The sequence below is a fragment of the Urocampus carinirostris genome, chromosome 13, assembly GCF_059441175.1.
Source record: "Urocampus carinirostris isolate Australia breed hairy pipefish chromosome 13, RoL_Ucar_1.0, whole genome shotgun sequence".
Lineage (NCBI taxonomy): Eukaryota > Metazoa > Chordata > Actinopteri > Syngnathiformes > Syngnathidae > Urocampus > Urocampus carinirostris.
Window position 1 is genome coordinate 106,966 of NC_142361.1, and position 23,068 is coordinate 130,033.

Here is a 23,068-nt window from a genome sequence, read left to right on the forward strand (position 1 = left end):
TTTACCGTGATTTCTACGTGTACGTTATGTTTTTTTTAACAGACCCGTTCACTGTGTTGCGAGCGTGTTGTTAGTAGCGTTTTGCTACCCTTCACAGGCACGGTTTGGGATGAAAGTTATAATATTATTATTAAAGCTTTGAAAACTCTCTCGGTGTACCGTCTTTCTTTGTAAATATGTGTAACCATGTATAATATGTATTTGCAACTGTATATTTTTGTAATGTATTTATTTTAAAGACTTATTCTGATATGTTTTCCACGGGCGAATCAAAAAGAAGGGGCGAAAACAACGGGGGCTGATGGGAAGGGGAATAAAGGTGAAACGTGTTTGTGGACGCAGCGGACAATAGTGGATATATATTTTTCCCACCCTTACCTTTGGAAATATACACTTTTTTTCCTTGTATTAGGGTTAGGGTTTATTCCTGGACCCTGGCTATTTCAGCTGAAAATGAAAATCTCCATTCTGATCCCTGAGTATAAAAGAGCAGAAAGCACATTCATTACAATTATGATACACATTTGCTCATCCCCCACCAAAGATTATTTTCTTCAAATTAGCATGCAAACAGTTATTACTGAGTTGTTCACACCAGATTTTGCATCATTTGCAGTTAAGGGGTGAAACTAATCCAGTTAGTTGGCAAAAATATCACAAAAATACTACAAAATTCGACTACACTAAATATCAAATTTAGTGCTTCAAAACAGGGACCCAATATATCATTTTGTCTTCATTCTGATGAGAAAAAATACGATAGAAATATTACAAAAATACTCCTACAGTACTGTAATCCTATGACACCAAAATAATATTACAGAAATATTAGCACAGAAATACAAAAATTCATCTAAAATAATATTTTTTTATTAAAATTACTACATAGATCAGGGGTGGGCAAACTTTTTGACTCGAGGGCCACAATGAGTTCTGAATTTTTCAAATTAGCATGCAAATGGTTATTACTGAGTTGTTCACAACAGAGTTTGCGACAGCGTTTCCAAAAGTAGCCATTTGGAGACTCAAAAAAACAGTGCCTGGTGACATCATACAGACACAACTTTGCATAATTGGGATTAAAAAAATGACCCCATAAATTCTTGAAAATCTTTAAAAATAAACAAGTAGTATATTGTTATATTCTCGGTATTCTTCCTAAAAAGTGTTTATGACATGAGGCCGTTAGTGTTTAGTTAGTACTTTTTTTCCTTACTAATTTTAACCCCACAAATGGAGGAGTGTATGTACTGGTAGGTTATGCATCAAATGTTAAGTACTCACAAAAAAATAAAACTATCACAGAAAATGCACTTTTCTTTTCAAATTAAAAATCGCATTGAAATTGCATTACTGGTCTTAAAAATTGCCCGTGTGTGTCACGGTTGCCATGGTGCCCAATTAGCCCCGCCCGTGTGGTGCCAGCTGCGGCTCGTTGAGAGATTGACTCTCTGTTTATATAAAGCTCAGCGCTCTCTTGCTTCGGGGTCAGCCCGTCAAACAAACTTCTGCCCCACAAGACATGGGTTCTGACTTTGTCCTGGTTTCCTGTGATATCTCCAGTCCGGTATTGTTCCCGTTTATTGTTCCCCTGTTTAATTTCAGGTTCCAGTTTAGTTTCCGTTTGTTTTTGTCCTGTTTATTATTTTCTCCAGTTTTCGCTCCCGTCTAGTTTCTCCTGTTAATTTTCGATATCCTGATCCCTTATCTATCCTGTCAGTCACTTACTGTCCAGTATCGAACCCATCTGTCCGATATCAACTCGGGCTATTGGAATCTCGTCTCGTCATTCTCTGGTTTCCGATCTTTCCACGCCAGACCGGCTACCTAACGTGCATGACTCCCCATTTCCCGTAAAATAAAGGCTTGTGTGAGAACGTCACGCGATTGCGTCCTGCATCTGTTCTGGTTCTGACAGTACGGGCTGACCACAAAATGTACCCAGCTCACACAAGCGCCAATTGGGGAGAGCTGTCAAGTGACATCACCATCCTTCATCTGCTGTTCCAGCAAATTGAACATGTCGTGCTGTCCTGGGGGCTCTCCTCCTGCCGTGCTGTCGCGTTTCCTGCTCATTCGGCCCACGGCATGGCAATTGCTGTGCCTCGAATGGGGTTTTTTGGAAAATTTGGCGCCGATCTGTCCGAGGTCACCGCCGGCCTCTCCGCCGCATACGTCGGCCCTTCCGCCGCGACCGTCGGCCTGCCTGTCTCATCCGTCGGCCTGCCTGACTCGTCAGTCGGCCTGCCTGAATCGTCCGTCGGCCTGCCCGTCTGCCTGCCTGGCTCGTCTGTCTGCCTGCCTGGCTCGTCCATCTGCCTGCACGTCTTCCACTGTGGCTAGTTCGTCTGACTGCACGTCTGCCTGCCTGGGCGTCTGCCTGTCATGGTTGCCTCGGCGCCCAATTGGCCACGCCCGTGTTTGTCACAGTTGCCATGGTGCCCAATTGGCCACACCCGCGTGGAGCCAGCTGCGGCTCTTTACAGAGATTGACTTTTTGTTTATATAATGTATAAAAGGGAAACAAGCAAAATATGGAGTTGGAAAAAGCAGCTTCCACTCTTGGGACTTCTAGTACCCAATATTAGGGATGGGCTGTACAGGAAAGTTGGTATTGATTCGTTCCAAGTAAATCCTGGTAATATAAATCAATACCAATGTCAGAAGGACCAGAACAGAACAGGAAACCCCAGAGCGTTCGTTACAGTTCTTTATTTAGGGAAGTGCACAGGGCTTAGCGGGAGACGCGATGGCTGTCGGACGTCAGCAGCGGAGCCGGGAAAGTAGCTCCGGAACACGTAGCCAATCGGAGTGCGGAAGTCTAGCAGGTCAAGTTTACCGGGGCTGGAGAGAAGATCGTAGCGTGGGACGGAAGCAGGTCGGATCGGAGGCAGGCAGAATCAGGTAAACAGATCAAGACGGAACAGGTAATCAGGAGAGTCATACAGGGTACAAACGTAATCCTCAGACGACGAGGTCTGGGCGTAGCGTGCTTAAGAAGGGAAAATTAGCCAATCAGAGGGCGTCCACGTGATTGCTCCAGGTGACTCGAGTTAGCAATCACGACAACCAATCCAATATGATCTTTTTTGCCTGGCAATTTCATGATGATTGAATAATTGAGTTCTTACCTCAGTTTATACTTTTAGTAAACACAGAACACAGATTTTTTGGCACTGATATTGTTATTGCAAACTTTAAAATGAATTTAAAAAAATGACTAGAAATATTTATCTTACAAATGTTTCACAACAAAAGCCAAAAGAGTCCAACCTAAAAACAACAATGTAGCAAAAATACAAAAACTGTATAATGTCAGGTGTAACAGAGTTGAAATTTGATTGTTTTGAATGTTTTTTTGAATTCTCACAAAATCTGTGTTTTTGTTGTATTACTGTTAATATTCCGGTATCTCATTCAGTTGTTAAGTCATGGGCGTCTGCGACTGTTTTTTTCGTTTGGCACTTTATGGGCTTCAGCGCTTGCCGTAGCTTAAGTGATTTTTGTAAGCGTTGAAGGTAAGCTGTGCCCAATATCAGTTGGATAAAAAAATGCATATTTTGCTAGACATTTGAGCTGCTTTCGAAATTATTTTTGTATAAAAAGATATATAAGTTGTTCTAAATGATGTGTATTAAAAAAAGCACTAAATAAGAAGTTAATACAGCTTGAAATGAAAATGCAACATGTTTTGATGCAAACACGCCACGAGGTGCGGCCTGTTGAGTGATGACCCGTTCTTTTGTATCTTCAATATTTTAGATAATTGCAGTCGAGAACAGAGACCCCTGACTTTTGTATTGTTTTATTTACTGAATGCAGGCAATAAACCAGAGATTGTGAAACCTTGTGTCGTGCATGAACGAGGGTCGCTACACTGGTGCCGTGACTACGCAACTGGATCATTTCGATCAGCCTCTGAGCAGATCCCGGCGTTGCTGGATATTCTTCTTGTGTCCACTAGAGGGTACTGTTGTACTGCATTGGCGCTTTGATTTTGTTTTATGTATTTGTGCCACTGTGCATTTGCTATCAATACGTAAATTATTAGTTAATTTCTGGTTTTTATTTTTCCTGTTTTATTTTCTATTCTTTGTATTATCGAAAGTATAATGGCTGAAGGATATAGTAGTCAAAATGACGATTTTCAGGGCTTTTCTATTGGCAGGGGTGTCCATTTTAATGGTTTGAATGCAAACACACTTACTAGTGGGTATGGAAGTAAAGGTGTAGGTAGTCTCCAAGAACATGTTAGTGATGGGAGGGACAGGGGGCGTGGTATGAGCCCAAACTGGTCTCCAAGTGAACAGTTCTTGAGGGAGAGTGCACAGACTTCAACCCAAATGAGTGATAATATTGCCCTGCAACACCTGACTGACATGGTAGGCCGAATTGGAGAGCAGATAGGCAACTCAGTATTGGCTAGTCTGCTCTCTTCTGGTTTCATTGATCGCACACATGCACATGACACACCAATGACTAGAAAAGCAGCGACTGTTATGACTAAAGACGACCCTAGACCACATAACACAACGCAGGAAAACACTACACCGGTAATTGTCCATGTCAAGACTGAACGTGAAATTGTGACTTTCAGGGGAAATGGTTCTGACAAGTGTTCAATTCAAGAATGGATCACCATGACTAAAGCCCAGCTTCGGAAACAGTCCTATACAACAGCTGAGAAAGCAGATGAGATACTAAGCAGGCTTTTAGGGAGGGCAAGAGACGGTGTCAGAGTAGCTCTCAGGAGTGATGAGGCACTTGATGTGAGGCAAGACCCAGATATCATTTATGACATTCTAATACGATACTTTAGTCATTCCTCGTCAACTCTCCCGTTGCAAGATTTTTACACCACGCTACCCACGCCAAAGGAAAATCCAGTTGACTACTGGATCAGACTAAACAAAGCAGCAGACACTGCTGATGAGGGTTTGCGTCGCTTGGGCAGAAAAATGGAAAACCTTGGCGGGGAAGTGGCACAAATGTTTGCAAAGTACTGTCCTGATCCACAGCTATCAAACATTTTCAGATGCAAGCCTGTTAATGAGTGGACCTCTAAGGACGTTCAACTCAGGATAGATGAGTATCAAAGGGAATCAGGGGCGTCAACTAGGTCTTGCAGTGTCCCTCCACTGAAGAATTACCCGACTGCAGTGCTTGACAGTGAATCTCCTTGTTGTTCCTACTCTGGCTCTATAGAGACGGGTCTCCAGTCCATTTGTCCCACCCATGTTAACCCCGATCCATATACACATTTTTCGTGTGTTCGACAGCATGCCCAGCGCCCACAGCATGTCTCACCGCCTGTCCGTGTCCCATCACAGCATGTCCCACCACAGCATGTCTCACCACAGTATGTCCCACAGCCTGCTCAGAAAGATGACAGTGATGTCCTTGGCCGAATGATGAGCATGCTAGAGAGAGTTTTGTCTAGAGTGGAGCCACTGAATCCTGAGCGTATTCAGAGGCGCCTAAGTCCTTTCAACTCTCCTCCATGTAAGGTGTGTGGTGGCGCTGATCACTCCACTTTATATCATTGCAAATTGAATAATCTGTGTTTCAAGTGCCTAGCCCCTGGTCACTCTAAGCAGCATTGCCCCGACAAAGTTTCTCCCCAAATCAGTTCAGTTTCGGGAAACTAGCTGACCTGTATTCAGAGGGAGGCCGTACAGGTCAAAATGAGTTCTCCCACCCATTTGATCTCAATTTCAATTCAGTTTTTAATTCTGACACGTTCACACAATCTCAGTTGCCTAATATTGTTTATCAAAACACACATACTGTAGGGGGCCGCGACAGTTTGTTTTATGTACCAGTTAGAGTGGGGAGCAGTATGACTTTGGGGGGGATGTTGGATAGTGGCTCCATGGCCTGTACAGTGAGTGAGACTGCTCTGCGTAAGATGCTCTCTGTTGGAGCAGTACGTACAGAAGACGAATTTTCCATCAACGTGACACTCATTGGTGTTGGGGGTCGACGAGTGTGCCCAAAGTCAGCTTTCAACATCGAAATGGAAATCAATAATTGTAAAATGATTGTGCCAACAATTGTTGTTGAGGGGCAACCTGATGACCTAATCATTGGAACTAATGTTATCAGAAACATATTGCATGAGTCAAAGAAGTTTGGTGCGTACTGGACAGCAATCTCTGCTCCATCATCCACTAATGCTGAAACTGAGCAATTTCTTTCATTGCTAGCTGGCTTGCATAGATGGAGTGGTGGTGAAATGCCCGAGAAGATAGGCACAGTGCTCTGCAATTCAGCCACATGCCTTGAGCCTGGCCGTGAGTACCTCTTGTGGGGGAAGCTGTCAAAAACTGCACGAGTATCTCCTGGGAGCGCAGCGATGACAGAACCTACGTCGGCACGATCTGCCCCCAAGGGTCTAATGGTCGCCAGAATCGTCACACCTCTGTGGGCAGATGGATGGGTTCCACTGAAAGTCATGAATGTCACAGAATATCCGCTGTTTTTGAGACGCAATGCAAAGCTGGCTGACTTGGTGCCTTGTGTTGCTTTGGAGGATCTAGACCTGGTCAGTGGCCATCAGAGTACTTCCGTTGTGCAATTGCCCCCTGTCTGCTCTGATGTAAGTAATGCTGAGGAGAAGCTACAGTCTATTGGCCTGGGTGAACTAGATGTTGGCTGTTGTGATGCATCGTCTGAGTGTAAAGACAAGTTGTCAGAGCTGATCATTCACTACCAAGACATCTTCTCGCGTAATCACCTTGACTGCGGAAAGGCGAAGGACTTTGTTCACAGAATCCATCTGGTTGACCAAAAGCCGTTCAGACTCCCTTTTAGACGTGTGCCACCGAGTCAGTATCAAAAATTACGCCAAGTTTTGAATGAAATGGAAGAGAAAGAGATCATTCGAAAGTCGACAAGTGAATATGCTTCACCTTTAGTTCTCATCTGGAAGAAGAATGGTGATATGCGTGTGTGCACTGACTTTAGGTGGTTGAACAAGAGGACTCTGAAAGACGCTCATCCTCTGCCACATCAGGCTGATTGCTTAGCAGCACTTGGTGGCAACTCCTTCTTCAGTACAATGGACTTGACGTCTGGGTTTTACAACATGCCTTTACACGAAGATGATAGGAAGTACTCAGCGTTCACTACGCCTATGGGGCTTTATGAGTACAACAGGTTGCCACAGGGGCTCTGTAATAGCCCAGGGAGTTTCATGAGGATGATGACATCCATTTTCGGGGACCAAAACTATTTAAGTCTGCTATGCTACTTGGACGACATTTTAGTTTTTGCCCCTGATGAAAGTTCTGCACTCAGACGTCTTGAAATGGTGTTCAGCAGACTCCGTGCCCACAATCTGAAACTGGCCCCCAGGAAATGTCACTTTTTAAGGAAATCTGTAAAATTCTTGGGGCACATTATTGATGAACATGGAGTGTTAACCGATCCAGAAAAAGTTGAAAGTATAAGCAAAATGACTGTGGCGGACTTGATGGAGTCGGATGGAGCGACACCTTCTGTGAAACGTGTACGGTCTTTCTTGGGCATGTTAAATTTTTATCAACACTTCATTCCGGGGTATTCAACACTCGCAAAGCCCTTGTTTAATCTGCTGGCTGGCCAGAAACAGAAGAAAGGCAGAAAGCCCAAATGCACTGTAGTGGGCCGCAAACTGAAATCAGGTGACTGGACTGCTGACCACGACCAGGCATTTACAGACCTCAAAAAGGCCCTTATCCATTCTGTGGTTTTGGCTCATCCAGACTTTAGTCGTCCATTTTTGCTGTCGACTGACGCCTCACTGGATGGCCTTGGAGCCGTTTTGTCCCAGGTACGTGAAGGTGACACAGTGGCTAGGCCAATTGCGTTCGCTAGCAAGTCTTTGACCCGGTCACAGAAGAACTACCCAGCTCACCGTTTGGAATTTCTTGCACTGAAGTGGGCTGTGTGTGAGAAGTTTAGCCATTGGTTGAAAGGCCATGAGTTTACCGTCTGGACTGACAATAATCCACTTACACACATTATGACTAAACCCAAATTGGACTGTTGTGAGCAAAGATGGGTGTCAAAGCTGGCCAGTTACAATTTTGAAATCAAATATGTGCCTGGTCCCAAAAACACGGTTGCTGACGCTCTCAGCCGTGTCCCTTTTTGTCAGAATGTTGGCCACAGACTAGTCAGTGAACCTCTTCATGATCTCACTGCGGAAGCTGCGGTTTTGTCTGATACAGCCGTCCAACAGACTTTCAGAGACTCTACCGATCAGCCTGTCATGGCAGAGAAGCTGTCCCATTCTTTAGCTACAAATGTCCAGTCATTACTCGTGTCGGCCCAGACTGTATCCAATCAAGAAGTTGCTGCTGTTGTCCAGTCACACACTGAATGGGCCTCCGGTGCGAGAACTCGTGCAGCTCAACTGATAAGCCACATGCCCCACCTTATCCCAGATACACTACCCAGTCTGCCTGCTTTCTCCATGGATGACCTGCGGGAGGCTCAGTCCAGGGACAGAGTTTTGTCTCGTCTTCGGTTTTATGTGGAACGGTCTCGAAGACCGTCTAGACGTGAAAGGGCACACGAGACAAGTCAAGTTCTGGGCCTCCTGAAGCACTGGGAGAAGTTTGTTCTGAGTGATGATGTTTTGTACAGAGTATCCCGTAATCAGATTTCAAATGCAAAACGCCATCAGTTAGTGGTCCCTGATTGCCTGAAGGCCGAAGTTTTAAAAGGGGTGCATGACAGTGCGGGCCATCAAGGCCAGTCAAGAACCCTGAGCATCGCCAGACAGAGATTGTTTTGGTTGCATATGGACAGAGATGTGAGGATGCATGTTCGTCAATGTCAGCGTTGCATAGTCAGCAAAGTCACTGAGCCTGCAGGGAGGGCCCCTCTGGAAAGCATTGCCACTTCCCGCCCGTTGCAACTTGTTTGTATTGATTTCTGGTCCGCTGAAGATTCACACAACAAATCTGTTGACGTAATAGTCATAACAGACCATTTCACCAGATTGGCACAAGCTTTTCCATGTAGAGACCAGTCAGCCAGGCAAGTAGCTAAAGTTCTATGGGAAAAGTATTTTTGTGTTTATGGCTTTCCGGAGAGGATCCACAGTGATCAAGGCCCAAGCTTTGAGAGCAATTTGGTCGCAGAACTTTTACAATTATCTGGGGTGCGTAAGTCACATACTACCCCGTACCATCCGATGGGAAATGGAAGTGTTGAGCGTTTTAATCGTACTTTGGGCAAAATGATCAGAGCTCTGCCCCCTGAATCAAAGCAGGACTGGCCAAGACGTTTACAAACACTCACATTCATGTACAATTGCACTGCTCATAAAACTACTGGATATGCACCATTTTACTTGATGTTTGGGAGAGTTCCTCGCCTCCCAGTTGACACTCTGTTTGGGAACATTTTGTCTGACCCTGACATTACCACCTACGGCAGATATGTTGCAAAACTGTCTGAAGACCTGAAGGAGGCTATGTCAATTGCTCAGGAACATGCAAAAAAGGAACAGGGCAGACAGACTCGACTCTATAACAGGGCAGCAAAAGGGCCGTCAATTGAAGTTGGAGATAGAGTCCTTGTGGCGAACAAAAATGAGAGGGGCAAGCGAAAATTGGCTGATAGGTGGGAGTCTATCATCTACACTGTTATTGAGATGAACCCTCAAACACACACATTCAGAATTCAAGACACCATCACAGGGAATGAGAAGGTTGTTCACCGTAACCTGCTGATGTTGGTTAACTTTCTCCCAGTTCAAGACCAGCCCTCTCCCCAGTCTGATTTGTCTTTGTCCTCTGCACAATCATCTGCCTCTGTTTGTTCTTCAATGACCAGTCCCACTGTCTCCGAAGAGTCTCATGCTCGAGTGCCTGCTCAGCTAAACCGGTCTGGATGTGCGGCAGATGATGCGCAGAGTCTTGTAAGCATCTCAGGCCTTGACAACTACACAGATCTCACACCTGCATCTGGGGAGAGAACCAGAGAGTGGGTGCATGGGCTGAACTCTGAAAGTTCTGATCACTCTGGTCATTCCTTGACCACTCATACTCACGACACTGCTGTTAAGGATGACAATTCGACTCTTAGTGAGCATGATCATGTTCAATCTGTAGTGGCTGCTGTCTCTGGAGGTAACGTTAGCCACACTGATCAACCAGAGTCTGCACCACACCACACTACACGCCTGGGTCGTGTTATACGACCAGTCAACAGGCTTCTTCACACTATGGCTAGACAAGATGTCACCAGACACCTACAGTGTAATGTTTAGACTATGCGTATCACAGTAGTTCGAGCTCTTGGGGCATGACATTTTTTCCCTTTAAAATTCTTCTGAAATAACTTGGTTTTGGAGAGAATGTTTTGTGCTCATTTATGTCTTGTATATGTCTTGGGTGAATGTGGAATGTGTAAGGCATTCTATAGCCGGTGGCTGGTTCAGAGAATTTTCTCTGGCCACTGCATCCTTAAAGGATACTTCTCAAGTCGGTCCTAATATGTGTGACCCAATGACTACTGTTATATATTGATTTTGATTTTATAACCAAGTGTGGATTTTGTCCAGAATTCGGTGGGGCTGGGTGTAACAGAGTTGAAATTTGATTGTTTTGAATGTTTTTTTGAATTCTCACAAAATCTGTGTTTTTGTTGTATTACTGTTAATATTCCGGTATCTCATTCAGTTGTTAAGTCATGGGCGTCTGCGACTGTTTTTTTCGTTTGGCACTTTATGGGCTTCAGCGCTTGCCGTAGCTTAAGTGATTTTTGTAAGCGTTGAAGGTAAGCTGTGCCCAATATCAGTTGGATAAAAAAATGCATATTTTGCTAGACATTTGAGCTGCTTTCGAAATTATTTTTGTATAAAAAGATATATAAGTTGTTCTAAATGATGTGTATTAAAAAAAGCACTAAATAAGAAGTTAATACAGCTTGAAATGAAAATGCAACATGTTTTGATGCAAACACGCCACGAGGTGCGGCCTGTTGAGTGATGACCCGTTCTTTTGTATCTTCAATATTTTAGATAATTGCAGTCGAGAACAGAGACCCCTGACTTTTGTATTGTTTTATTTACTGAATGCAGGTACGTGGGAAAGTTATGTTCATTGTTATTATCGAAGTTTCATTATTAATGTGCTCGCATGTTGTCTGCTTGCCGTTGCTGAAGTGATTTTTGTAAGCGTTGAAGATAATTGCAGTCGAGAACAGAGACCCCTGACTTTTGTATTGTTTTATTTACTGAATGCAGGCAATAAACCAGAGATTGTGAAACCTTGTGTCGTGCATGAACGAGGGTCGCTACACAAGTAAAGAACTAAAATACCTTCCATCGCACAATATTTAGAGAATTAAATCAGTAATTCAAATAAAGTGTAAATTGTCTCTCCGTGGCTCTGTCAGCATAGTGACAACAGATTTACAGTAACATGTTTATATTTTTGATTGCAGCTCGTTGCTCTCTTTTTTTTTATTTGTTCATGTCAATTTGTGGTGTTCCCACAGTCGGTAGCAGCTGTACCACACTAATTACACGTGGCAATGTTCTTTTCTGTAGTTGAAAAAAAGGTACACACCACCCTCTTTTTGAGAGCAGGATGCAGCAGCAAGCCAGGTAGAGAGAGGTTCCTGTCGGTCACACACTCAAGCCTATACATAGAGAGGGGCCAACGTTTCTGGGTGAGTAAGAATAGGACTGTGCTATCTACATAGAGAAAGGGTGCTTTGACAAAACGGGTGGAGGACAGAAGGATTGATCCCAGGACAATACTATCAATTTGATCCAGGTACTTGCCTGGTATCGATAATATCGATATTAGGATCGAACCGCCCACTCCTACCCAATGTGTCAAGCATTAAGATTAAAGCAATCTAGTTAGGCGTTTACATTTCAGAACTGATTGCAAAAATGAAATGAAATGAAATGAAATGATCTGCATTTATATAGCGCTTTTCAAGTCAATGACTTCCCAAAGCGCTTTACATTGTGCTTCACATTTCCCAATAGCGGCCGTGATCTAATTAGGCGCTAACCTGCTTATTGGGGGTATTGGGGGTTCAGTGTCTTACCCAAGGACACTTCGGCATGTAACACGGACAAGCCGGGATTCGAACTGGGATCCCTTAATCCTAAAATGACCTCTCTACCTCCTGAGCTACTGTCGCCCCAAAAAAAACATTGTGTTACAGACGCTCCCCTACTTACAAACATTCAAGTTACGAACAACGGTAGATGCGAAAAAAGATTTCGGGATGTCGAAAAATATCAGGACATTGCTGTAAATTAGATTTCGTATTGTGTGCACCTTTATCCGAGTAGAGGACAGTGCCTTAGTGCTTCTTTCCTCCGCGTTGCGCTGTGAGACGTCACCCAGGATCCACCCCGAAGAAGAAATCCGGCTTTTACTTCCTGGTTTGTGTGTATACACACTGCACTGTATCTCTAGCACTCTAAGAACTTTGACGTTTTTATTGTCTAATATCTCATCCATCCATTCGATATGGTTGGAGTAAAGCTTAAAGAAGAGGTGAGCTGTTTATTTGAAATGAAAGTGGAATATGGAAGCTTGATGCAGTCGACAAAATGGTTGGATCGCATTTTTTTCCTCCAATTTTTACCACGGAGGAGGAAGTCGCCTAAATCTTCCAAAAGTAAGTCAAACTTAACTTTATTTATCTTTAAAGTCAAGTCATTTTTATTTGTGATGCTCTTAATCACAAGGAGTCTCAAAGGGTTGTCTCAAAGGGTTGCGCAGACCACATAATGTCAACGCCTAATGAGTAGCTTTGTTTGTCAGTACTATGCTTTATCATTCAGCCTGCTTTGTTATTATGGTCTGCATTTAAAAAGCACTTTTCAAGTCAATTAAGACCTCCCAAAGCACTTTACGTTGTACTTCACATTTTTCCCTTTTACACACTAACTAACCAATAGCAGTGTGAGCCATGCTATCGGGGGCATCAGGGATTCAATGTCTTGCCCAAGGACACTTCGACATATAACTCAGAGGAACCGGGAATCGAACCTGTGACCTCTTTAGCCTGTTTTGTATCGTTATAGAACATATCATTTTATAAATGTTTATTCCATGTTTCAAAACAATACAGGTTACCTATACAAGCCTTAAACATACTTGTATAAACCTTAAATAAACACTCCATACAAAATATAGCACTGAAACACTTTACGAACAAATTAAACTTACAAACGATCTCGTTCATAAGTAAAGCAGTGTCTGTGTTTCATTTATTCCACTGAAATATTTTTCGCGTCTCGGCTCTCCCACCACACCAGCATCTACCATGATTCAGAAAAAGAATAGATACCTGAGTCTGCCTCTGCTAATCTCTTTTAGTTTCAGAAGATATGCACTAGGGTTGCAACAATATGTCGACGTTATCGACAAAAATCAATAATAGAAATAGTCAATGATGATTTTTATTCTCGACTATTTTCGCCAGACACGTTTATATTAAATATATACAGTGAAGATAAAAAGAACAATTTATAAACCATGAAAAATTCTAAAAATGCAATCACCACTGCTCATTAGTTTATGGACATTTTGCTGTGCTACTACAAAACTTTTTTCACAAAATGCATAAGGCAGTTCAACAAAAACCTGTATTTTGCCAAAAATACACTCATCAAAATGAACACTTAATGGTGCTAATCTAGCACATAGTGCTAATTTTCCTCGATTATCCCACTTTGCAAGATGGTGGGGCTTTCTAAAGTGAATGAAAGCCTCTGGCAGCAAATTGTCCAGATGACTACGAAAAGGATCACATTATCAGCCATAGCAAGAGAAGTTGATCATTCCAAATCTGTGATTTTAAGAATAATACATATTTTGAAAAACTACAAATTCATTCAAGTCGTCCATGTAAGGGCAAATGTAAGAGAAGACAGGTCACTGCGTAGCATGTCCGTGAGTAAACCAGGGGTCGGCAACCTATGACACGCGTGCCAGCAATGGCATGCGAGGGGTTAACCAATGACATGCGAGCGCACGGCAAAGTAATAATGATTTTTTTTTAAATGCGCATTTTTACCTGAAATTTAGACATTTTCATTGCGCGCTGTGTTGTGTTAGCGGCTTTACGTGAGTGTGTGTCTGCGCGGTGTCTCGCAGAGGAGGACAGATCTGTGTTTTAACCCTCCCACAGAAACAATGGCGCGCAATAAATGAACGAATCATGACAGATCCCCCAGCGAAAAAATCTCGTTCTTTTAAGCCAGCGAGGACAGATGACAGGCTTTGTGCAAAAAATGACCGTGCTGCTTGTGCATTATGCCTCGAGAGCGTTGTACCTCGCATGTCAAGTGTTAAACGTCATTGCGAGACGAAACATGAACATGAATTCAAGGATGTCTGAAAATGCTGATACATTAAAACGCGCTGTGTCCAGGTACGGTATAGTGCCTAAATACGACTCCCCTGCAAAATCCTCCCCCCCCATGCATGAACGCGCATTCTGCTGCGCTTCCGACAAAAGCGATCGTATTCTATTTAATAAGTTTTTTAAAACAATAAAGCAAACGAATTAAAACAATTAAGCGATCCAAACGAACCAATGTACGCTATGATATCCACGATCACTACTAATTGTTAACAAATATCCTTTATTTGATGACTATAATAGCTATATGTAATGTATTTTTATTGTGAATGAAACCCTGGTTGCATTTGATCCCGCGGTGTAAAAAAATGTTTTTTTTCAGTTAAAATCGGACTTCCCTGCCTATACTGTTTGCAAAGTAAGACACACTTTAAACCTATTATGTTTTTTGGCTTTGGGATCCAACGACAGAGGAATACTGTGATGTGTTACTGAATAGGTGTTCGACAAATGTAGTTTGTTTAATTACTACTATTATCATTATTAATAATAGTAATATTATGAGAAACCTCTGAAACTCTTCGAAATCACTGTGCTGACATATTTATGTCACTGAAGGTTACCATAGAAGTCACAAGTCTATATCTCAAACAGGGTCCATTTTAGCAGGGGAGTCAGATTTTGGCAGGGTCACATACGTCATATACATTACTTCTTAATGATCATGGGTGGAAAACTGCATTCCACATTCCCTTGCAAACTGGCAGATGATTTATTGATTAAGTGGGGAAGAGCTTAAGAGAGCTTACGCCATTACAAAATGTTTCGACTACAGCCAAAAATGGTGCGATTGTTTTGTGTCTTGTTCAAATGATAAAACTGTGTGTTAAGTCTCATCTCATCTCATTAGCCGTACCGCTTATCCTCATTAGGGTCGCGGGGGGGCTGGAGCCCATCCCAGTCATCTTCGGGCAGTGGGCAGGGGACACCCTGAACTGGTTGCCAGCCAATCGCAGGGCACACAGGGACAGACAACTTATTCGCTCATTCACACCTAGGGACAATTTGGACCGGCCAATTCTCCTGAAATGCATGTTTTTGGAACGTGGGAGGAAACCGGAGTGCCCGGAGGAAACCCACGCAAGCACGGGGAGAACATACAAACTCCGCACAGAAAGTCTGGAGCTGGATTTGAACCCACGACAGGTTCCCATGACATGAACTGTGCCGCACAAGCGCTAACCACTGCGCCGCCGTGCTGCTGTGTGTTAAGTGATACGGCTTAAACCAGGGTGTCATCAAGGCATTAAAAAACGTGAAAAAGTCTTAAATTTGATAACTGCAAATTAAGGCTTTAAGGTTTTTAATTTTGTCTATAAGTCTTAAATTGAACAGTCTTAATTTTTCCCTGTTCTATATGCATGATAGAGCTGAATAACTGAATAATAAATACACATGATGATGGAGCTTTATGTACAGTCAGTCTCATAACCGTAATCGTCGTCAGAGTAACTTTTGGATGGGTAAGTGTAGGTTTAAACCATTGTGGTTGAGTGATTTCAAGTATAACTCAAATCTGGGTATACGAGGGAATGAGTCGCAGGGGTCACCCAGCTGAAGGCCAGACAATTTGCGGTGGCAGTTACCTTCGTCCATTACGGCAATGGGCGCGGACCTCTGTCACGGGATTCCCAGCTGAGGCCCAGAACTCGTTGCGTCAGGCACAGTGGGGGTAACTACAGCAGTTGGGCACGGACGTCAGTCACAGGGTCACCCAGCGGAGGCCGAGAACCCAATCGCGGGCGTTGGGTGCAGCGGGCATCACTTAGGCAGTAGGGTGCAGGCTTAAGTCACGCGGACACCCGGCAGACATCCTTAACCTGTCGCGGTGACTAGCCACTCCGCCTACCCGGACAGTTCACCTCCACACAGTCACCCACCTTCTCGCCTGGCCGCCCAGAGCCAAAGAGGACCTGGAGCGCTTGCAGGCTTCAGGGGTCGGGCGAGCATTTGGGACGAGCGATTAGGGCAAGTAGTTGGGGCGAGTGGTCGGGGCGTGCTGGTGCAGGGTTGTCTCCGGCAAGGTTTGGTTCTGCTGTGTGGTTACCGCGTCTTCGCCGGGCGCATCTCACTCTGCGGCATTCACCTGGGTGTGCCATTTCCGCGTACTTGGTTTAGTCCTCCGGTTCCCTGACCACCTCATAGTCTTGTTTACAGCCGCCTCCCAACCTTAGTCAAGGCCTGGCCGTGGCCGGGTAATGGGCCCCTTCATGCCAGCGCGGTCAGTCACCTTTGCAAACTTCAACCACCGGGTCCTTCCTCGCTCTTTCTACTTGGGGTGGGGCTTTACACTCCTCCCCGTTGCGTCCGGGTGGCATCGGGCACCGGGGACCGTCACAACTCGGCGCCCGCTTCCTGCTAGTGTATGCCAAAATAGGTGTGAGATTGGTTTTAAATTTAATTGGATGTGGTTTTGAAAATGTCGTGAAAAGTCTTAAATTTAAATGGAAAAATCCTGGGGGAAACCTGTAAATGTTTTCTTCCCCTAATAGAAATTGCAACGTGCTGTAGATGCTGCATCTTAAACTATAAAATGAGTGGGGAAAAAAACAAGATTATGCATAAATGTTGTGTCTTTTCCTCCAGATTCATCCTGGTGTTTGGGTGCTTGGTCCTGTCCGTGTTTTCCACCATTACTGCTCACCAGGAATTCTTTTCACACTGTCTTCTCATTCTGGTAATGTACAGATGTGCAGTTATCTGCAATTAGATTTGTGTCTGTGTTCCCGGCTAGTGAATCGTGCATAAATGATAAGATGGGAGTATGTTTGACTTCATTAGAAAGATTATGGTGTTAAGGCAACAGATTCATATACAATTTTAATTAGAATTGTCTTTATTGTCATTGATAGCAGCGTAGTGGTCATTGTTAATAATGCCATGTCACACAGGATAAACACATAAGGTAAATAAGGTAAAAGAAACGTCAGAATAAATTGGCAAAGGTATTTAAAAGCATTGTTGGGCACGTTACTTTAGAAGAGTAATTAGTCATAGTCACTCACCCACTAGTACCCGAATTACTCTGAAGTAAAAATAAGTTCCTGGGAGTATTTTTTTCCATTACGTTAAAAAAAAGGTTTTGTACAGTATGTCAAAGAATTGGAAAATTTCTGAGCAAAAATAAAACACCACAGTGACCGGGGATTACTTGTAGAAATGGGAATTCCGACTTTTCAGAGTACCAGCTTTTTCAGCTCGGCTCATTAAAAAGAGCCCTTTCGGGCCCCAGATGGCTCCTCAGATTGTTTTTGTTGATTTAATCCTACATTATTAACTATTATGAAACGTTACAAGAGTCTGAAATAATGTCTTCCTGGACACCCGGGGCGTGCATCTTTTATGTCGGGCGTACAACCCAGGTGGCTGACCACTTTTTCAAGAAAAAAGTAAAAACAACTTTCGTTTTTTTTTTTGTTCTTTTTTCAAATCAAACTTTTGCTTTATTCTGATTTTGAAATCTTTGTTCGGTTTGGAAATTTCGTAATTTCGTTTGGCAATTTGCATACTCAGCAGCCAATCAGAAGCCTGCATCGAATAACTTCGTGCTTCCGGACTTTCCCGAGAGTTATCAGGTCGTGCATTTGCATATCATTTTTCAAAGTAGACGCACAGAGAACACAAGAAAAATGGATAAGTGGTTAGGAATCAAGCCAAAACCTCAGCCCCAGAAGAAAGATTCGAAATAAGCTAACAAAACGTAAATGTACATTAAAAGCATCGTGGAAAGAGGAGGTCACGTGGCTTGTAGCAGACGATGCAACGCAAACATTGCATGAATGAAGATGAGTAAATACAGGTACATACTAATGGCAGATGGAAAACTGCGCCGTCATATACATGCAATGAATGTTATAAGTACATTTATCCATCCATCCATCCATTATCTGCATCGCTTATCCTCAGTAGGGTCGCGGGGGTGCTGGAGCCCATCCCAGCCATCTTTGGGCAGTGGGCAGGGGACACCCTGAACTGGTTGCCAGCCAGTCGCAGGGCACACAGGGACAGACAATTTGCCCGCTCATTCATACCTAGGTACCATTTGGACCGGCCAATTAATCTGACATGCATGTTTTTGGAATGTGGGAGGAAACCGGAGTGCCTGGAGGAAACCCACGCAAGCACAGGGAGAACATGCAAACTCCACCCAGGAGGTTTGATCTCACGACCTTAGAACTGTGCCGCATACACGCTAAACACTGCACCGCTGTGCTGCCCTAGATTTATAATAAACTTAATTTTAAAGTGTTGTTCTGTTATATATTCTGTTTATCAATCCTTAATACTTTGCAACAATGTTTTTTTTTTCCAATTAGTCATCTTATTGTGTTTCAAGTTGTGAAAAATGGGGTAAGCAACTTTAAAGCTGGGCAGGCAACTTTTCAAAATTGTCTGCCCTGGTGTACGGTAACTTTTTGTCAAGAACTTCAGACACTGACATCACATACGGAATTAATTAAAAAAAGGGGGGGTTATATATTTAAAAAGAATCATAATAATGATACAAAAACAAAAAGGAAATATGAGAGATAGAGGAAGAAAATAACAATAATATATTGAATTTAAGATTGAAAACACAGGAAATATATTTAAAATATTTATTATTCTAGGTCTAGTTTGCGAATGATTCAAGTTGGCAGCCCTATTATCCTTTTCCCGGCACTTAGGATGGGTAATCGCTATCTAACTATTTGGTAGTTGCTTTTTGAAATGGTGACATGATCCGAAAAGACAACTCAACCCTGTGACAGAGGTCCGCGCCCGTCTAAACAACTCGGAGGAGAGCGAAAAACCATGCCGCTAAAAATGCCGTCAGGTGAGCCAATGGGGGCACCGTTGGCTTTCAGCAGCAAAAGTAACGCACAGCTTTTGACAGACATCGGTGTTGTAACAGCAGAAATAATAAGTTAGATAACCCCACTACTGAAAAAATAACGACGTCACGTAACAACTACATACTAACTGCTACATATTAACGAGTAGATGTTAACTAGTAGATGCTAAGAACTGCATGTTAATAACTACATGCTAACGAGTAGATGCAAACGACTACATGCTTACGAGTTGATTCTAAGAAGCAGATGCTAACAACAACACGCTAACGAGTAGATGTTAACAAATAAGTGCTACCGACTACATGCTAACAAGTAGATGCTAACGGATCAATGCTAACAACTACATGCTAACATATTAATTCAAAATGAATACGACCGTTATCATGAATGAGCCCATTCATTTTGTTATTTATGTTTTATAACACAGTGTATTCCGAAAGTGTTATTACTGTTATTACTGTAGCTAACAACTGCATGGTAACAAGTAGATGTCAACGATTACATGTTAACAAGTAAATGCATACAAGTAAATGCAATCGACTCCATGTGAACGACTATATGCCAGAGCACAGCCCCAAGTGTCATTGCCGCCGGAATTGTCTCGTTGTTATTTTTGTTTTGTCCATTTGAATTTGTAGGTGTATGAAGGTAGAAATGTTTGTCTTGCCACTCATTTGCATCCACTCGTTAGCATGAAGTTGTTAATATTGAGTCGTACGCATCTAGTCATTAGCATGCAGTCGTTAGATTGGAGTCGTTAGCATATAGTCATTAGCATCGACTCATCAGCTTCTACTCATTAGCTTGTAGTTGTTGTTGTCTTTAGCATGTAGTCAATAGCATGGAGTTGTCAGGATCTACTCGTTAGCATGTAGTCATTAGTATGAAATTGTTAGCTTCCACATCATAAAAGGTTTTGACAGCCACACTGAGCTAACATGGAAGCGGTTTTTTAGTTGTCCCATGTGTGTCTTTTGTAATTGGCGTTATTTTAACAGACTTTAAACGGACAGTGTGGTTTTAGTGCCTCCTAGTGGTTCCAAAAAATTTCATCCAGTAATTAAAAAAATATATATTGATTTGAATATTAGCCAAAAATACATAAAGTACCGTATTTTCCGCACTATAAGGCGCACCGGGTTATAGGGCGCACCCCGAAAAAATAGTTTTTGGTCCTATTTTTGACACAGATAAGACGCACCGGATTATAAGGCGCTACAATGGGAACGTGGACAAAACAGTCAGATAGTTAAGTCCAACTTATTACCCCCTTAACATTCCGAAAGCTTGCAAAGACGCAAATACGTGTCGAGAACACGTGCGGATGCGGTGTCCGTAAGATGTCACTCAAATGCATCGTTCCATCATTCGGAAGGTTAAAGTCTTGGGATTCAAGAAATGCTAACCATTCCTTGGTTTCTATTTTCTTTTTCGCTCGCAACCTTTCTGTGCATATGACAATAAACACTTGGAATTGAGTTTAATTTAAAAATAGACACTCCATTCCATCCATTATCTGCACCGCTTATCACAGAAACATCGAGTTCAGTCTGAAACAAGATACAGGGACAATATAAAACCGAAGTAGCTCACCGAAGTCGTTGTGTTCATAATAATGTGCAGCCAATGTCCTCTTATATCCGTGAGGGTAGTAAATCCAAGAGAATAAAATAATTTCAAATACCGAATAGAAACAAATGCTTTCTCTATTCCGTCAGCCACGTGCCATAAACATTCATCTTTTTTGGCCAATTGCAGGCTTTGTGTTGCCGTTCAAGCCAATGCCAGCCTGTAAATGATAAAAAGGATCCGCCCCTTGACCTCCGAATAACTTTAGCCAATAGTGATCGATTCAACTGATGATTGACACATCTTTTTCGGCCAATTGCAGGCTTTGTCTGCCGTTTAAGCCAATGCCAGCCTGTAAATGATAAAAAGGATCCGCCCCTTGACCTCCGAATAACTTTAGCCAATAGTGATTGATTCAAATGATGATTGACACATTGGTTAGCCAATGAAACGCCGGTAAATAAATCCCAGCATACACCGCGTACTACTTGGCGTTCGGGGGAAAATCTAGTCGGCGGCTGCAGTTAGTTGGAAAACTGCAATTTTAAAATTGATCCATAAATAAGGCGCACTGTATTATAAGGCGCATGGTCAGCTTTTGAAAAAAATAAAGGCTTTTAGGTGCGCCTTATAGTGCGGAAAATACGGTATTATGCGAATGTTAATTTTTATTAAATTATAGGTCAAGAAAGTTGTATTTTTTTTACACCGTGGAATCCCACTCAGATTGGCGCCATGTTTTTCTGGCATCTTGCCACCACGCTGTGCCGTGTATCACTCACTGGCCATCTCTTGTAACAGACAACACAGTGCCATCTAGTGGTGAAATATTGAACACTGTGAAGAAGACCGTTCTAAGCGTTGTTACTTTCATGGTTTGCACGGGTGCTTGAAATCCTCGAAAATGCTTGAATTTTAATGTTAGGTTTTCAAGGTCAGGAAAATGCATGAATTTTAAGTGAAGTGCTTAAAATGCTTAAAACTGCTGATAACCCTAACCCTAACCCTGTTTCTTGGCAGTCTGACTCTCAAACTACGGCCCGCAGGCCGGATACACCTCCACATTTGGTCCGGCCCTCTGAACAATACCAGAAAGCATTTTGATTTATTTTTTTTCGTATATGTGTATTTGTATTTGATAATAAAGTTGGACTTTTGCAATGAAATGTTCCTTAGTTATGAAATATTTTCATTATTAACTATTAGTTAGTAACTATATTATATGGCGCAACAATGGTTGTTGACTAGTTAAAATGTTATATTTTCGGATTTTGGTGTTGTTTTGTAAAGCAGAAAAAGTGAAGTACCAGTATATCACCACTAGATAACATAGTCTTACAGGTCAGAGAAGGGTGTTTGGGGCAAGTCACACGGGACCTCACGTGATTTAGTCAGACTTGCTCAATAAATCACTCTTAATGTATCGTGTGAGACTGACATTTACCATCTATTTTGCAGGTGAGATGTTTATACTGGTAACACACTTACTGTGAGGAGGATAATATGTGAAAATATGCTCGTAAAGGTTGTTTGTGATGTCTGAAAAGTTTACAAAAAAGTGAAATAGTACGAGTGAGTCGTCCGTTAGTATAAGCAACAGAGTGAGGTATGCTACGTTATGCGGGACTGTGTTAAGAGTGTACTAAGATGTTAATATGTATATTTGGTTACCATATAACACAAAGTGAGTTGTTTTGGAAGGTACAGTTATGGTGTTTTTGTTAAATAATTCTTAAAAAGTACCAATTGATGGCAATGTTATTTTGTATTTATATGTTAAAGGGGATCTCACGTAATTTAATGAGATTTGTTCAATAAATCACTCTTAATGTCAACAAGTAAATGGTGTCGTGTGAGACTGACATTTACCATCTATTTTGCATTATGCGATTGGCTGGCAACCAGTTCAGGGTGTCCCCTGCCCACTGCCCGATGATTACTGGGATGGGCTCCAGAACCCCCGTGACCCTACTGAGGATAAGCGGTGTAGCTAATGCGATATATATATATATATATATATATATATATATATATATATATATATATATATATATATATATATATATATATATATATCGCATTATATATATATATGTATATATATGTATTTATATGTATATATATATATATATATATATATATATATATATATATATATATCGCATTAGCTACACCGCTTATCCTCAGTAGGGTCACGGGGGTTCTGGAGCCGTATTTTCCGCACTATACGGTATATATATATATATATATATATATATATATATATATAT

General features: G+C 42.3%; 1 protein-coding gene across 1 annotated transcript in view; it reads left to right on the plus strand.

Annotated features, from left to right (window-relative positions):
• The window catches only part of LOC148353441 (potassium voltage-gated channel subfamily KQT member 4-like), a 132,390-nt gene that overhangs the window by 10,643 nt on the left and 98,679 nt on the right, over positions 1-23,068 (plus strand). Inside the window, exon 2 of the mRNA XM_088351990.1 lies at positions 16,981-17,071. Coding sequence (XP_088208116.1) covers positions 16,981-17,071 — 91 coding nt within the window. The remainder of the gene's footprint in view (positions 1-16,980; positions 17,072-23,068) is intronic.